The 17,922-nt window shown below is 50.4% G+C and overlaps 1 protein-coding gene across 1 annotated transcript; it reads left to right on the top strand.

Moving 5' to 3' along the window:
* The first annotated feature begins 1,282 nt into the window (after nucleotides 1–1,282).
* On the top strand, nucleotides 1,283–16,360 carry CLDN7 (claudin 7). The gene is made up of 4 exons (XM_086946097.1): nucleotides 1,283–1,618; nucleotides 12,515–12,679; nucleotides 13,343–13,427; nucleotides 15,121–16,360. The coding sequence occupies exons 1-4, from the start codon at nucleotides 1,396–1,398 to the stop codon at nucleotides 15,284–15,286; spliced, it is 639 nt and encodes a 212-aa protein (XP_086802223.1). The 5' UTR covers nucleotides 1,283–1,395; the 3' UTR covers nucleotides 15,287–16,360.
* Nucleotides 16,361–17,922: the final 1,562 nt, after the last annotated feature.

The following is a 17,922-nucleotide window of genomic DNA, read 5'->3' on the forward strand; positions in this document are numbered from 1 at the left end:
GAGCTTTGAACCAGCATAATCAGAAGCCTCCGGTCCTGCCATAGAATACAAAATGTTCCAGCTATTGCGACAAGAATTTTAGATTCTATTAACCACATCGCTGCGGCGGCTATTCCGCCGCAGCGCTAAGTGGGCGGGGCGGCCGCTCGGCGGCCGCATGCTGATGCCGGAACCGCTCCGTCATCAGCCGCGGTTGGGCTGTGCTCATGACGGAGCGGTTCCGTCATGGCCCCGTCCGCTCAATAGAACGCGCCGCGCAGGCGCGGCGGCAGGGCCATGACGGATCCGCTCCGTCATCAGCACAGCGCCACTGCAGCTGATGACGGAGCGGTTCCGTCATCAGCATAGAAAGGGTTAAGGAAGCGGAGGCGAGGATAATCCCACCCTTTGGGACAGTTGTGCAACTGTAAAGTTGTTTGATGTTATGTTGTTTAACAACTTTGATGCCTACCCGATGAGAAATGCAGTTGTGGGCTCCCTTTCTCAAACGTGTTTTTCTGTTATAGGAAATGATTCCAACAAAAGTTGAGTGCGTTCTCCGGATGGAGATGCTGTACCTTCACGACGGAAGCGGACGCCTTCGCTGGTTTTGGATTGTTCTCCGTTGAGAACTTACTACTGGAACTGTTTATCTCTCCGTTGAGAGTTTAGGACTTTATTCTTGGACTGATTCGCGCAAATAAAAAGGAGGCCAGATTAGTGTCTCCCTGCTTTGTATGCTTAATGTACACTGAGATTGGTAGTTGTGATAGAGGCGTGGTTCAAAGCCTCATGGGTATTGTAGTTTTTCAATACTATAGTTTTAATTTCATTGGCTGCAGTGTTTTTGCAGTAAAGAAATGAGAAAGCATAATAAGAAGCCTCCATGTCCTTAATAGAATCTAAAATTCTTGTCGCGATAGCTAGAAAATGTTGTAATCTTAGTGTACCTGCACAGGGTGAGCTCCATGGGCCTGCAGAGGATCAGATTCGTGTACCTGCACAGGCTGAGCTCCGTGTACCTGCACAGGCTGAGCTCAGTGCACCTGCACAGGATCAGCTCCATGTACCTGCACAGGGTGAGCTCAGTGTCCCTGTCCAGGTGAGCTCACTCCGGCTCCCCGGGGTTTCCTCTTTGCTCTCAGTTTCACCCCTCCTGTGGGTTTCTGTTTACTCATCTCTCATCCTTCCAGGCTCTTCAGTCGGCGACGTCACGAAACTTCCCTGAGAACCCGGGGGCGTGTCCCGGCGCAGGCCCCGCCCCCAGCTTATAAAGAGCCCCTCCCGCCACACCTGCGTCAGGTGAATCCAGACTCTGAAGAGAAAGGGAGGAGGCGCCGGTCGGACAGAGGCTCGGAGCGGAAGAGGGCGGCGGATCCAAGCGGGGGAAGAGCGCCGCGGAGGCCAGGATCAACCATGGCGAACTCGGGGCTGCAGATGCTGGGCTTCGTGCTGGCGCTGCTGGGCTGGATCGGGCTGATCGTGGCCACCATCCTGCCCCAGTGGCAGATGAGCTCGTACGCCGGGGACAGCATCATCACGGCCATCGCCGTCTACCAGGGCCTGTGGATGAGCTGCGCCATCCAGAGCACGGGCCAGATGCAGTGCAAGGTCTACGACAGCATCCTGGCGCTCTCCGGTGAGTACCGGCCCGAACCGGGCTGAAGGGGGCCAGGGGCGGGCGGTGGAGCAGCACATGCAGTGCCTGGAGGCCCGAGCGCAGGTTTCTCGGTGACCGATGCGTCCATGGAATGCTGCCGGGCTGTGCGCACGTTCATCCTTATGAGGCCGTGAGTTTGTCGCTTGACAGGTGTTAAGTTTGACATTTTCTGTGGTGCATCTGAGCACGTTTCTTGGACGAAGGTCGAGCCGGCTGGGGCTCACTGGGTTGTGTGCGGGGCAGATCTGGGGGTGATTGGAGTTTGGCCCCTTTTGGTGAGTCAAGGCCATCGGAATGGCTTCTCGGCCGTTGCCCTGCCCTCTAGAAGCGGGGGTCGCCCGAGTGAACAAGAGTTTGATGTTAGTCGACTGTCGATGGCTGGGCGGTGACGGTGGCTCTTAAGTGTATTTATTTTTGTTTTCGACTGGCTGTAATTGTTGGGCCGGTGGCTGTCCGCGGCCCCTTGCGGGGTCTGGTGCTGCGCGCCTTCCTTGGACCCGGCCTGCGCTCGTAGGGATTCAACGCCCGGTTCTGTGGGTTCACCTGTACCTTCCCCCTCCTCCTCCCGAGGGGGCGGCTGGGTCACATTTCCTCTTCTCTTCGGGCGGCTGGGAGGAACCTGTTTGGCCACTTCTTCTCCCAGCCCTTCTCGGTTGGCTCCGCCTCTTTCGTTAACTCTTAACTCGGAAATCTGCCCTTCCCACCCATGGCCACACCACCTCTGCCCCTCCCACCACGCAGCCCTGCCCCCTTCACCACCTCTCCTCAAAGGGAGGGGGTATCCTGGGGGAAATCTTTGTTTGCGCTCTAAGCCGCCTTGAAAAACACTTGTGTACGCTCGAGGCGCGTTGTCCCCACCCTGTCTCTGCTGTGGCAGACAACCGGGTGCCCGGGGCATCCATTTTACGGTGCGACGACTCTGCCTTACTCCCTTGTGTTAAACTTCATTTACAGCCCATGAAACAGAGTGCATCCCGAAAGGAACACCTTCGGGCCCCTGTGTACATTTGCCATTAACATACACATGTCTTCTGCACATCACTCACATGTCAGGTCCGCGCAGGGAGGCGTTACCCCATCGTAAAAATGTCTTGTGCAGTAAATAGTTGGGCATAAGTGTTTCGAGTTGTGTATTGCGAAGTGTTTGTGGCAGGTTTCACCTGGACTTTGGCACGCCCATCCCAAGAAACACACTCAGTCAGCTCTGTTGTGAAGGCAGAATATTGTGTTAAGTACCCACTCCTCTTCCCCCCCCCCCCCCCCCCGTGTCCTGCTTCTCATTTAATGTACGTTAATGTTACCTGCTTGTAGTCGCCGCCCCTCGGGCTCGCGCACATTCCATCTCCGGGCCTGCCCCGTCTTGACTACCAGTTTCTGCAAAGCTTCTCCCCGCTGCATTTCTAAGATTCTTGTGAGTGTTTTGTCTCCCCTCGTCTCGGTGTGAACTGTGCCATGTTTTTGTCCACCCTGATCATATCCGGTCTGGAGTGGCCCCATGGTGTCAGCCTGACGTGAACATGCCAAGGTGGGGATGGGCAGACCCTTGGAGTGTGAGGGTGAGTGCCCCAGTGTACTTTTACTGCGCCAGGCTTGCAAACCACGAGGAGCTACACCCCCACAACAGCCCATGGTGTGCCCAAGTTGGCGCTATAGCCCAGCGCCACTACGAACTGTTCTTGTTCTCTTGGGCCGTGCCTGTCTCTCACTCTGTTGCATCGCATCACAACTACTGTAGCAAGCCGTAGTCTGAATCCTGATTATTGCTGTGATCGCTCATGCAGAGACAGGGCTAATGTTGACTTGGCCAAGTTCGCCCTGACACTTCATGGAATTCACGTTTTCCTCATCTTTTCACGTTTGCCAGGGTCCTGTGTTTTATTTTTGTTGTAAGTTGCAGAAGTGGTACCATTGGGATATTTATTGTTTGGGTCCGAGCACCCTAACTATCCCCTCTCCTACCCGGTGCAGAGCTGTTGTAGGTGAGCAGAACTGCGCCCTGTACAACAGCCAGGCCTGCTGCGGGGTGTGGCACAATGGACTACAAAATGGTGCTGGGCCATTCACCTGGCAAAGTAGCCTGCAGAATAGTTTAAATTTCTCAGAGCTGGCCATGGATCCAAAAGAAGTTTTGCTTGTGCAGGGGTGTATTTTGGAACTGCCAGGGGCCTGTTTGTGTCTGGAATGAGCTGCCAGCGATAGCGCAGGTTTACGCATTGATTTCCAATTGCTTGGTGCCCCTCCCCCCTTCTTGGTCTAACAGGTGGCTCTGTCCCCTGAATGCCAGTGGGCACTGGTGTGAACTCTGCTAGTGTTCCTGTTCAGGGAGGGTTGTCTGTTTTGGGGTGTGGTGTGGGGCCTGTGCGACCATCTTGTCCTCACCGGTGGATCCCCAGGGGCCAGGCATTGTCTAGCGCGTGCTGAGGTCACCTGTGCTGGCACGCGCCCCTGCACATGCGCGGTGAGCCCATTGGCTGGCACCAGCCCTGTGCATTGAAGGCTGTGGGTGGTGCGCGTGCGCGGTTTGCCCTTCCAGAGATAGCGCTTATCTAATCGTGGCAGCTTTCACGCCATTGTTGACGCACAATTGGCACCGCGATAACGCGTGTTATCCTCGTCTGTGGGTCACCGAGAGCGGGCAGGTTATCTCTGCTGTGTATGTAACGGTAGCGGGATCCTTTGTGTGGGATCCGGGGCCGCCTGGCAGGCCTTCAGTGGCGGGGCACCGTGAACACGCTGGAGTGTCGGGGCATGCTGAAATAGCGGCCTGGGCCTTGGTGCACATATGCAGGGAGCTTGGCCCGGGTTGGTGGGGGCTTTGCCCAAACACAGTTGGTTCCATGTGAAAGGGAACAGTACTGTCTTTACATTTGTCTTGAAAACAAATGTACGCTTGTGTTGGTTTTAGCACCTGTTCCACCGGGTTGGTGTATTTTAGAATTGACTCATTATGACACAGCCTTGGTTGGGTGTGGCCTGAACAAGGTGACTGGTACACTGCAGCAATACTTTATGGGGAAAGTCAAGTTGCACAATCGCTTTTACGCTGAACACAGTACACTGTACTTCTTGCCCTTGGGGGGAATCCAGATAAGCTGTCTGAAGGATGGCTCAGACTGGCTGCCACGCCCTGGGTGAATCCTGGGGCTGGAGCCAGTCCAGGCACGGTCACGCAACCGAACCGGAAAGACCGGCACAGAAACGGGAGCGCACAACATGGAACCCATTTAAATGGCACACACATAGAACGTGTTTTGTGCACTTGACTGCTGGCATGCAGTCGCTGCAGAATTTGGTCAGATAAATAGACCCCTCTAGGCCTGGATCAATGCCAAGTTGTTAAGCTGTTTGAGTTCCATTAATCCTTCTGTGTATCTCCCTTGTGGGTGTGCTGGGCTGGTTTTGGTACTCGAGGCCTGATTTGTGGCTTTGGAGAAGAACTGGTTGGAAAAGTGTGAAATTCAAGTTTAGAGGATGGTGGTAGCAGTACCGGGCGGTGTTCCTACTCCTGTTGTGCTGAGTACAGTAGACTGGATTAGAGCCCTAATTGCAGTGAAATGGCCTCTGGGCCTAGTAGGCTGGGACCTCATCTAGATCCCAAGGTAGCCGCGTACGGTGGCCTGGGCATTCAAGGTGCATCTTCAGTTGAATGCTGCAACATTTGCGTCAACTCCAACCACAGGTTTCCCTGAACAAGGTGTCCATACATTCCAGCGGCTGCCTCTGCGTTTCAAATTTTAAACTGGGGTATATTGACAAGTGCCAGATATATTGACGACATGTGCCAGAAGTTGCCTGTCCCTGAGAAATTAGCGGGTGTGGCAAAGACGCATCGTGCAAAAATTGGTGCATTGTGATAGCTGCTTCTTGCCACCTTTTAGGGCAGGTAGACTCATTTTTAAAATAATTCATAGTGCTTGCGTTAAATTGTTAAAGTGCTCAAAGTGAAAAAGGTATCTGTGAAGTCCATGCAGCGCCAGAGATGGGCACATTGGTGATGGCCGGCGTTACCCGTGCAAGGGGTGCTCCTACGCTTACCGATGGTTTCAGTGGGATGCGCCTACTCTAAAAGGAAAATGGCCTAATATTTAGGAAACTGGTTCTTGTACTTGACAGTTAATAACCTGGTGGATTTGGGGAACAGAGTACCGAAAGCAGCAGGCCACAAACCATTGAATGATCTCTTGTGGTGGACCTCCAATGGCCGCCTCGTCACTCTCTGGATTGGTCAGTATCCCCTTGTGGCGTATGGCTGCGCTTCCTAATATGCCTCCTCACTTTATTTATTTACTTCTTGCTAACACTGGTGACCATAGAAACATCTGAAACTCTATGATCGACTGGGTCAAACCGTGCCTCCTTTTTGACATGGATTTTATAATTGCTTTTATCTAGCGCTTACTACTCCTGACGAGGCAATGAAGCTCTTTTTCGACTAGTGGTACACTACTCCAGAACCCATAAAGGATTAAAGTTGAATTAGTATAGTGAAATATGAAAGTAATTTGAGTGGTGGATATGTTAGCCAGCTGTTTGGATTAAGCAGGACAGTGGAGGAAAAAAGGTTTGCCATCCTATAGTTCTTGCTACCCTTGATGGGGTTTTGAAGCACTTTTTCAGCAAGTACCACGCGACTTCGGAACCCATAGTGCAAGGAACATGGCTTCTCTTGGCATGTCTCTATACAGGCCCGAATATAATTTGAGTGCCTTACCTTGTCCTGTGTGTTAGCATCAAATTTCTACGTGTTTGTGAAGACGTAGGCATTGTGACTTGGGTAGGTGGATACTTATTTCCATGGAGAAGTGGTCGTTGGGCTCTTTATCCTTCTAGTGCCCAGCAGCTTGTCACCTGTCCACAGACATTAATATGATGGGTTGAGATGCCTTTGGTTTCTTCTGCTGCTTTGGAAGATTCTCTGTATGGGATGACCTGGCTTGGGCTAGCTGGATTTAGTTTGTTTTAGGGTGTGTATTTAAGAAAGGCAAGTCCTGTTTTCATTGGTTTTTAAAGATGGAGCCAGAAAATTATCTATTCTGGGTTTTTGTTTGTGTTTTTAATTATTACTCAAGCCAGCCCCCATATAATAGTCAATTCACTCCTTCATGACTCACCTGCAGATTGACGGGCATTCGATTAAAACTGAGGATTTGTAGTGAAATATGAATCTGATGCAGATATGCATGTAGAAATTCGATAATGCTGATGTGTTCGTGTGAATGTACTGCTTGGCAGTGATGAATACAAGTTACTTCTTGTGACATCATCCAAACCACCACACTTGAGGTTGGATTTAACATTGAAATAGTTTCAAAATATTTTCAACAATGAGGAGTCACCGTCTATAAATTTAATCGCCCCATGAAAGCCAAATATGTCGAAATACGAAAATAATGTAATACCGGGGACAGTTGATAAAATACCAAGCCAGGGTTTGCTAAACAGCCAGGGGCTGGTTTGCAAGCCCCTTGCGCCACTCTTGCGTCACTTTTCCCCATGTTAAAAGTGGCGCAAGGGCCTTGTAGATAAGCCCCCTGGTATTTAATTAGTTGGCGCAAGAGGAACCGCGCCCAGGCAGGTGTGAATATGAGCAAAGACTTCCGAGTACTTCCTGCTGCTGATTAAATGTCGTTAAATTGTGTGGCCCTGGGAAACACGAACTGAAGTTCCTGTTGAAACTTCCGGTTTCCTGCGGTGGCGCCCTGGTCAGCGCCCTTACCCCTGTGCATGGAAGCCCTGCCCCTCCCACCCCCTGGCCGGCCTGGGAGCCCGGCCCCCTCTGCGCCAGTGATACCCCCGGGCTTTGTCCCGGGCTGCCCCCCCCCCCTGCGGCCTGGGTTGTGCATGGAAGCCTTGGTCTGAGCCTGGCAGGTGGGCTCTTGGCCCGGCCCCCTCGGTGCCAGTGATACCCCCGGCCTTTGTCCCGGGCTCTCCCCGGCCCTGAGGCCTGGGCGGGAGTGAGTGCAGACTCCGGCGGCAGCCGGTTCTGGCCTCACCTGCTCGGCGGCAGCTGATTGGTGGGTTTGAATCCCCCTCCTCCCCCGGCGGTGACGTCACCAGGTGTGCAGCCAGGGCTCTCGCCGCCATGTTCTCTGCTGAAAGACGACACCCACGGCTCACCTTCGCGTGTACAGCTCTCTGCACCGAAACTATGCGCTCCCTCTGCTTCACGGCCATTCCCAGGCCCGTGGGCGTGGGGCGGAGTCATTCACAGTCCGTGACACAAGGTCTGCTCCTCTCTGCAGCAGGTGCATGGACTCCGAGGCTAACTCTACTGATGAATCACTGTTTCGATGCCTCACAGGTGCCAGGCAATAGTCATAAATAACGAGTGCGCCCTGAGAAGGGTGGAGCTGGTTCAACGGTGATCATAGCGCCTAGAAGCCCTCTCGGGTTCAAGCCGCGCTTTACAAATGAGTGGTTGATGGCGTCTTGTAAGGCTTGTGACGCGGCAATAATACGGATGAAGTTCTGGTTCCAAATGCTTTTATTTGTACACAAGTGATTGGTCTAAATGAAGGGAAATCATCGACTGCCTTGGTGTTTGATGTAAAAACGTCCACATTGATAACTGCGTCATTCTCGCGGTCCAAAACAAGTGGTCCGCTTGGTAAAGATGCGACATCCGTACGGGGAGGGCAGGTGGGCCGTTGGAAAGGGTGGATGAATGCCTCCAACAACCCCATAGCCGGGGAACTCCTCACTTTTTTCATTATTTTTTTAAATATAAGATTAATCTATTATGTATTTGGAGGTGGGTGTTACTACCTAACTCGCCCCCTCCCGTCCCCCGGTAGCCTCAAACATCCTTTAAAAATAAATACCTCCATTTACTTCAGTGTACCACCTGAAGCACAACAAACCCCTTTCCCTTTCCCTCTACCCCTTCTTAAAGACTTTTCGGACTAGACTAAAGGGTACACACTCCTCTGCTGCCTGAGATGCTGTGGTGCCCCCTCCCCCCCCCCCCCCCAGGGGCCTAGGTCCCACGCCCTTCCATGTGACCAGGTAGGCTTGATGTGAGGAAATCACATGTGCATAAGACGGCCTGACCCCTCTGTACCTTAACTGGGCCCACGTATTGGTTGCGCAAGGTGAAAAAATAAAGGGCTCCTGAGCTTCTAAAACATAGACTGCTTGTTGGTGGTACCAATCTTACCACTGTCGTTTTTGTGAAAAAAGTGCCAGGACACAACACAGGAGTCCACTGCAGTTGGCATCACTCGAGGCACCTGCCCCATATGCCAGTATTCATAATGGAGTTCAGTCGAGTGACACTTTAGATTTTTCCAAGTAATCCCAAACTGTAGAAAAGGCCTGGAGGAGCTAGATTTCTCTCTTTTTAAAGGATATAAACTAGTGCAACTCCCAGTCATGAATACAGACAAATATACACACAGCGACCCCATATGGTGAGATCTCATAAATACATCTTGGTATTCAGAACTAGGTGTCAGTGCCTTGCACTGCAAACTCTGGCTCAAATTAAGCACTGCAAGGGAGCCTGCTTGTCCACCGCAAGTAGACCGTGGTTTCTGATTTTGGGGTTAGTGAGTGGGCTTTCATCAGGTTGACTTGGAACAAACGCTAAATTGCAGGCACTCCATAGAATTTGTCAGTTTGATCTGACTCCAGCCACTCTTGTAAATACTGATTTTTAAGGGCAGGACTGAAGTGCATGATTATTGCATCTCATGCTTCGCAAACTCGTGCCACATATCAATCTCTTCCCCCCCCCCCCCTCCTCCACACATCTAATCTGACTTCCATTTGGTTTCATGGTCACATCTGCCCGTCAAGTTTCTTACTTCACCCCTTTTGGTGTCCACTGTCTCCTCCTGTCCATCCACAGGGAGACCATACAATATTCTCAACATATTTTGGGGATGTAGCTGAAAGATTTGACGGAGGCTCATGGTGGCAGCAGAAGGCCTAGGGTAAAAGGGGCACTGCTGACATGTTTACCTTGTAGTTTCAATTCCTTGGGCCCTCAGTAGCAAGTATGAGGCAGCAAGATAAACCCACCGGACGGTGGACCACCCTCCCTGCACCTCTACCAGTTTCCTGTTTTGTGAATGAAGCCCTGATGAAGTTCTCCATGAGAACGAAACGTGTTGGCTGAAATTTACAGTTTTTCTGTGAACTGTTTATATTTGAACAATAAAGAAACTTTGGAGATTCGCAGAGAATTCATGGAAATTTTCTATATTCCTGCGCACACAATTTAAGCATAGCAAGTAGGGGGGTGAGGGCCAGCCCGCCGGTGATGTCATGGGAGAGGCACACGTCCCTTGCCCATGGCATGGTTGAAATGAATATGCCTCATGCATATTGCAAGGCTAGAGGGGGCGCCACCAGGTGCTCAGTGGGTCTGCTTACCCCAACTCTTTCCTCGGGACACTCTTTCAGTCTTGCTTAATTTGCGCTGGGTCTTGGCTGCTACTTGGAGTGGAGGAGGGATCACTCACTGGAGTGCTCTGCCCTACACCGGTGAGCAGCACCACACGTCCCTGCTTTCCCTCCACAATCCCAGGTGCCTCAAGCACTGCCTGGTCCCGTTCCACCGCCCATGAATGGCCATGGCCTGCTCTTTGTACGTCTCGCGTTAGAATAACGCATTGCTGGTCATTTTCCCGCATTACTGCAATGCCGGAGATTGTCACGCAAGTTCTCTTGCGTGACACTCTCCGGCATTGTCCTGAAGCGCGATAAAGCAATATATGCTGTTTCTCGCTTTTACTGGTATGGAGCATATTAGCTGACGTCGAAGTAGCCGTTTTCAAAGGCCACAAGATGGCGCTAGTGTCCAACAGGAGGCACAGGATTCTTTATATAGTAAGACCGGGAAATATCCTGTTATCACAAACTCCTACTCCTATCCAAGCCAAATGAACTTCAAAGATTTGAAGACCAAAACACATGCCTAATAAATGTAGAGAGAGAAAAACCCACCCATGGTGCGAACCATAGTATCAAACAGATGTGCATGTCCAGCCGCCAAAAACAAAGGTTCTATGTACATTCCAAAACTGGGTCCGTCTAAACTGCAGTAAAAGAGGATTTGATTAGAGAACTGTACTGGGAGCAGGATGAGATGTGACCTAGCGACCAGAACTGTCTAGTTTGCGGACTACCTTCTTCAATAGCCTCCCAATAATGTAATTTCGTTTTGAGACCGCATGATGCGTTATGACCATGTTGAGCTTTTAAGTAAAGTTGCAGCTGCGGCTAAGGCCTCAGATTAGCTAAACTGCTGAGGTCATCCACGGGGCCCCTCTTACATCCTGTAGTCTGCCTCAGGTCCCACATGGCAGAGAGCCTGGACAGACTGTCGCTTGATCATGCCATTAATTTGATTGCAAGCCAGGGAGAAGCCAGGGGATCTAGTCTAGGTTGGCGCAGGCTGGTTAAGGTAGCAAATCTGTTAAATTTATTTCTGTGCCCTCCCGCCTGGCAACAGGTGTCCGACCTAGGCTGTGCCATGCTCCTACTCGGTTTGGGTGACTTTATACTGTTTGTAAGAGTGTCACTCATCGTGGGATGTCACTCATAGTTGCACAGACATTATGAGAATGTCACACATAAGCAATTTGAAACCTTGGCGGCTATTTTACACATCTGGGCTGTACATGCTTTGAGGCACTCATCAAATTCTGTGGACGAGCGCCCTGGTGCTGCGGGGGCAGGAGTAAAGGCGCCCTGGTGCTGCGGGGGCAGGAGTAAAGGCGCCCTGGTGCTGCGGGGGCAGGAGTAAAGGCGCCCTGGTGCTGCGGGGGCAGGAGTAAAGGCGCCCTAGTGCTGCGGGGGCAGGAGTAAAGGCGCCCTGGTGCTGCGAGGGCAGAAGTAGACCTCTCCACGGACAGTCCATTCCTCTAGAATGTCCGTTCCATGAAAGATATGTCCTTTGAGGCTTAGATTTTGTGTATCAGGCACCCTTATCTCTGTAAGGCCTCTCTCCTGCAGGAATGTTGTGACTTGGTTCGGGTGTGGCCTGTGCTTAATTTGAGTCTGAGCTTTCCGGTGCTGAGCACTGGCAGCTAATTGTCAACCCCACACTTATGAGCAGCGCCACCTTGTGGCAGACTGCCTGTAATTTCGAGGTGAGCCGTATAACGGTTGCTTAGGAAAGCAATATACATAAATAAATTACTAATACCTGCGTCCCCAGCCATTTCTTTAGCTTTGGGGACCTGGAATGATCTGAACTGTCGCATTTACATGCAACATAGGTTAGTAGTGTTGGCAGTGATGACAGGGGTGATGGGTGCTGCAAGCTGCAGTGGCCTCCCGGCCTAAGCCCTGGCATTTAATATTTTACAAATTAAGCACTGTGGCCGGTGTATTGGGGTACCTTTCTGTGGCGTACTCTGGTTCACGTGGTCTTGCATTTCATGCTTTCAAGTCCTCGTGAACCAGAATCTGCACTTTCCTCTGACAGGCCTGGTCTTGGTGGCCCAGCCCTGGGGTGTCTCCTGTATTTGGGACCTGGTAGGCCCTGCTCTGGGGTGTCCATTATTTTGGGGTCTGGTGGGCTCCAGGGACCCTGCTCTGGGAGGTTGCCTGTATTTGGGGGCTACCTGGCCGTGCGAGGGAAATGGGGATGGGGGGCGTTGCTGCTCTGGGGTTTCACCTGTATTTGGAGACTGCCTGATCCCGGCGGCCCTCCTGTCAGGTGTTGCCTGTATTTGGGGGGCTGCCACAGGGTTTCACCTGTATTTGTGCATTACCTGGTCCTGGCGGCCCTCCTGTCGGGTGTTGCCTGTATTTGGGGGGCTGCTCTGGGGTTTCACCTGTATTTGGGGACTGCCTGGTCCTGGCAGCCTTGCTCTGGGGTGTTGCCTGTATTTGGGAGCTGACTGTCCCATTGTTTCTCCACAGCTTCTCTACAGGCCACGCGAGCGCTGATGGTGGTTTCCATTGTGGTGGCCGCCGTGGGCATCGGCATCTCCACCGTAGGCATGAAATGCACCAAGTGTGGTGGAGACGACAAGGTGAAGAAGGCGCGCATCGCCATGACCGGGGGCATCGTCTTCCTGCTGGGAGGTGAGTCTTGGATCCATCTTAATGTGAGATGACCTGGTGCAGCAGTGGACACTGACCCACATCCCATGGCTTGAGAAACCCTCCCTCCATCCCAATGTCCAGGCCTCTGGTCTAGCCTGGGGTGGGCATTGATGGAGGCTTTGCATGGCAGAAGCCGACTGCTATGAGCTGCGTTATCCCCGAAGTACCTCACAGCTGCCGCCATGAGCTAAGATTCCAATCCTCTGCCTTTTCATCCTTCCAAGACTAGTGAAATGAGCACTGAGTACTAGCGCCTCTTCAGTTGGCATTCAATTAGTCTGAAAGCGCTATATAAATTGTTCTCGCGTCTCCTTGTTTCTGTAAATCATTAGCGGAGATTCCGTTTTGAACCTGTGTTGTGACTGGGAGCATGGTTTGATGCAAAGTCCCCAACTGAAGCCAGAGCTCTCCTGGTTCTCCACTCCATGCGGAAGGTACTCCCCAGTCCAGGGTTCTCGTACTTGTAGTGCTGGTTTTATTACTACGCATCCCAGCTTGCTTTGAGGAAAACCTGGGCTGGATGAGCTCCTCATGCATGGAAATTACTTGCGACCTCTGCTAAGCTTCCTACCCCCTCCCCAATTCAAATGGAAATGTCTTCTTCACTGGTCCATAACCTGGTTTGTTTCTCTTCCCCTACAGGTCTGGCTGCTCTGGTTGCGTGTTCCTATTACGGCAACAAGATCGTGCAGGACTTCTACAACCCCTTCACCCCGGTCAACACCAAGTAAGTGCGGCTCTGCTACAGAGGTCCCCTGCACCGCACCGCAGGGCTGCGGGTTGGATCCAGTGTTGTGCTGTAGAGTTTCTTCTTATGAGATGTGAGCTAAGGCTCACTCCATCTATTCGGATACCTCCGGGTCAACAGACTCATGGGGGATAAGGAGGGTTCTTACTACCTCTTCAGTGGCGGCTGGTTGGGAGCAGCAGGTGGGGGTTTGGAAAAAATACTTGCATTGTCGCCATCTGCCACATCTCCAGCACAGGAAGTACCCAGGCGCCCTACATCAATCACAGGGCTGCATTACAGCAGCGTTTATTAGTCTCCGTGCTGTGGTTTGCACTCGGGCGGGGACTAGGAGGCTGGGCATGTTCTCCACCCAGGCTGTAGAATACTGGCCGTGAAAAACATGCAAAGTGCACATGCTGGTTTGGCCGGCCCAAGACAGATTGCAAAACAGTCATGTACACTTAAGGTGCAGCAGAAACCACTTCCTCCTCCCTCTCTGAGGCTATGAAAAACCCTGCCCCTCCCAACCTGGCTCCTTTCTGCAGAAGGAAATAAAGTAACATTAACATTGCATTCTCCTTTTCTCTTTGCACTTAGTGGGGCAATGCTCCTCTGCCTTAGCATCTTGGCACATCTCACCTTGTCCATCCCTCATTTGTGCAACGGAAGCTGCCCCTGCTGGGTTTGATCCATGTGTCCATGATAAATTCCCCCATCTGAACAATTGCGTACCAAGTGTTTCCGTTTGACCCTGGAGCTGCGTCCTTTAAATTCAAGTGCAGCGCAACCCTACACTCCGCCCCCTCCCCCCCCCCCCCCCCCCTCACTACCTAGCTTAACCACAACACACAACAGACTTTCAGTACCCACAATGCTTAGTTTCCCAGAGCACAGGCTGCTTGACCAAAGTGATGTGGTGCCTCGCCCCTCTTTATCTCCATTCTAATTTTTGGAAAAAATATTCCAGGGCTTGTTTCTTAGGTGAAAGACAAATTGCCCAGTAAGCTGCACACTGTAGTGACAATGAGTTTCCTAAATGCAACTAAGATGGCTCTCTTATGGTGTATAAGGTTGCGTGAAAGGGCTGCTTGTTTTCTAACTTGCCCTTGTCACTAGCCCCAGAGTCAAATAATGAAGCCGGTCCCTGATAGCTTGCCGTGTACCAGGCTTCTCCAAGGAGTACCTCGCAAGCTTTTGGTTGCTCTTTAGTAGGCAGGAGAGATCCATACAGGAAGCTAAATTAGAAGTTTTTGCCCTTTGAATGAAATACGTACATACAGATTGAAAAGCATATGTTTGAGCCAAAAAATTGTATTTTCAGAACCTGTAAGCTGATGTTTAAATTGTTGAATTTCTAAGTATATTTGAAGGTGATATTTTAGTGGTAAATCATGGTGTGTTGGGTATTACCTTGGTGTCAGACGAGGGTTACTAAGTACCGTGCCAGAGCTAGCAAGGGTAGAGTGGTGGGTAGTCTGTCACCTTGGCTAATCATCATGGTTTCCAGGAGAGTATTTGTTCTTAGCACTTGTCAGGACATTACTATTTTTTTTAGTTGGAGCAGCCCTGTTTTATAATACATTGTTGGCCTTTAAATTGTGTGCTTATGTGGTCCGAGGCCTCTCACCACTTTACATTTCTGCTGTTTGCTTGTCTCACTATCTTAACTCATGATGCTTCCTCTTTGCAGGTATGAGTTTGGATCTGCAATCTTCATTGGCTGGGCGGGATCGTTGCTGGTGGTCCTCGGCGGTGCTCTGCTTGCTTGCTCATGCCCAAGGAAGACTGGGTCGAAGGGCCGCAAGTACCCCAAATCGAAGGCAGCCTCCAGTGCTGGCGGCAGGGAGTACGTGTAAGATGCGCCAGGCAGCAATCATCAAACACTACCAGTGACCAAATGCCAGCTGCTCTTGAACTCTGCAGAAGTGATCAGTTGGCAAAAACTGAATTAAATCCTTTTTGTATCCGGCAAGCAGATCGAGCCATTCATTGTGAACTGGTCGAGGGGTGCAGGTCTCCTGTGGCACACACTTCGTCGCCTTAACATCCCAAAGTGCCTTGGTTCCTGAGTGCCTCTTTACAAGTGCCTTGGTTCCTGAGTGCCTCTTTTACTGCTCATTAACTCTGTCCCATTTTAAGTTGTCCTCGGTCCTTCAAGCACCTGAGCCACATGTAAGCGAAGAGCACCGCAGGCCCCATACACCTCGCTACAGAGATTGAATGCAAAAGCATGTCCAGTTTGGGGAAAAGTCACTGGCTGGAGGTGCGAGCATGTCCAGTTTGGGATGAGGTCACTGGCTGGAGGCTCCATTGAACACCTTTGTCACTAATGTGTGTAAGAGGTGGTGGAGGCGTGGGTTCACATGATAGGCATATCCGCGGACCGTAGGTTTTTTGGAGGCTGATTTTATTAACACTTGGGCTGGAAGGGTTCTTAAAACCTTGGGAGTATGTTATGACACCTGTGGGGGTGTTGCTCAGTTTGAAGTGACTGCAGTATCCCAGACAAGGTAGCGGGACCCATTAGTCCCCAGGGTGACAATAGGGTTGCCGCAGTGTCCTGATCACTGAACCATAAATGCCGACCCCTGGCAGCTGCCTTACACCTACCCCTGCAGGTTCGGACATGGCCGACATTTGTTAACTCCTTGATAGCTGGTGGTGCCCTTCTGTAGACCTGTCATGGACATAACCGTATCCTCATTCTTGCCTGCCGCAGACCTGTAGACAATGTGTAGTGTAAGCCGGCCATTGGGAGCCTGGCTTGGTTCATCTTAGAAGGGCTGTTTTGTCTCGGGAGTGATGTTTTAGATAAACAATTAGTTGTATAAAAACAGATATTTAAGCCTTGAATTTAGTTTTTATTGTGCTGTATCATTGGGACATTTTTTTGAATTTTTGTATATAAATAATAAAACTTTTTTGGAATACTTGTGTTTCTTGCTTTATTTGTCCAATTATTTTCTGGTATTGTGCATTCCTATGTTGTAATCCTGAGCTTTGCTTGCTCTTTCAAGTTCACATTGCTTTTTATTACAGTTGGTTACGCTGCATTGTCGGGTGCAATGTAGTAACAATGTCCACGCAGGTTGATGTAGTTCAAGATTTATTGTTGTAATTTACAGGATATGTGGATCACCCCCACCAGGAGCAGCCCGCATGCTGCTCAGCCCATTCTCAACGGTGACTTCTCCTCACAGGCTCCCAACATTCCTAAGCGCATCATCACTGTAACATTCCACTGGCTGAATAGATGGTAAAATAGTTTAACATTAACTTGGACAGGATACTGCACACAAGTGCCCCGAGTAGAATTGTATTGTAATTGCATTTATATAGCGCTTACTACCCCTGACAAGACATCCAATCGCTTTTTCGGCGAGTAGCACACTACTCCGGGACCCATAGAGGATTAGTGTAGTGAAACAAGTACATTTTAAGTGGTGGATAGGTTAGTCAATGATTTGGAATGATAGCAGAAGGATAGAGGAGGACAAATGTTTGTATTTATATAGCGCTTGTTGACGCACGCTATTCAGGAAGCCCATAAAGGATTAGTGGTGAATAAATATAGTGAAATATGAAAGTAATTTCAGTGGTGGATATTAGTCAGTTACTTGGAGTGAGAAGGATAGCGGAGGGATAAAAGGGGAAGAAAGGTTTGCATTCATATAGCACTTGTTACCCCTGATGGATATTGAAACGCTTTTTTGACGAGTAGCACGCCACTCCTGAACCCATAAAGGATTAGTGTTGAAAATTAGTATAGTAAAATGTGAAGTAATTTGAGTAGTGGATATGATGTTCCGTTATTTGGGTCGAGAAGGGTAGGTGGCGGATACTGAAGGGAAAGAGGTTTGTATTTATATAGCGCTTGCTACCACTGATGGGGTTTTGAAGCGCAAGTAGCACGCTACTCTGGAACCCATCAGGATTAGTGTTGAATTAGTATGGTGAAGCATGAAAGTAATTTTTTGGTGGATATGTTAGTTATTTGGATTGAGAAGGGTTGGGGAGGGGTAGAGTAGAGGGAAGAGTTTAGAAGGGTTTGTTTTGGGGGATCGGTATAGTAAAAGAGGTGTAAGATGATGCAGGGAGTAGGAGAGGTTATTTTGGGGGTCATAGTAGTGGTATGGGGTTAAAGGAGAGTGGATGTAGAGGATATATTGAGCGAAGTATAGGCTGAGAAATAGGGAAGTGCATTGGAAATTCTAAATTAGATGAAAGTGATACTTGTATAGATCCATAAATATATAGATGCATAATGGATGTATGTTTATTGGGCAGCATTTCTGGCTCTCGTCAGACTTTAACAGGCTCAAACAGACAACTTCCCTTGTCCTCTCCGCCCTTAGCCCCGACGCCCTAAGCCTGGCCTTGTATAGCCCTAGTAATCGGGTGACCCCGTCGGCCAATGGGAACCCTAGCCCTAACACTATCCAATCGCAACACTAGCCCTAAAATCTATAACTAAAAGGAGACCAGGACCTTA

Source organism: Lissotriton vulgaris, chromosome 12, assembly GCF_964263255.1.
Source record: "Lissotriton vulgaris chromosome 12, aLisVul1.2, whole genome shotgun sequence".
Classification (NCBI taxonomy): Eukaryota; Metazoa; Chordata; class Amphibia; order Caudata; family Salamandridae; genus Lissotriton; species Lissotriton vulgaris.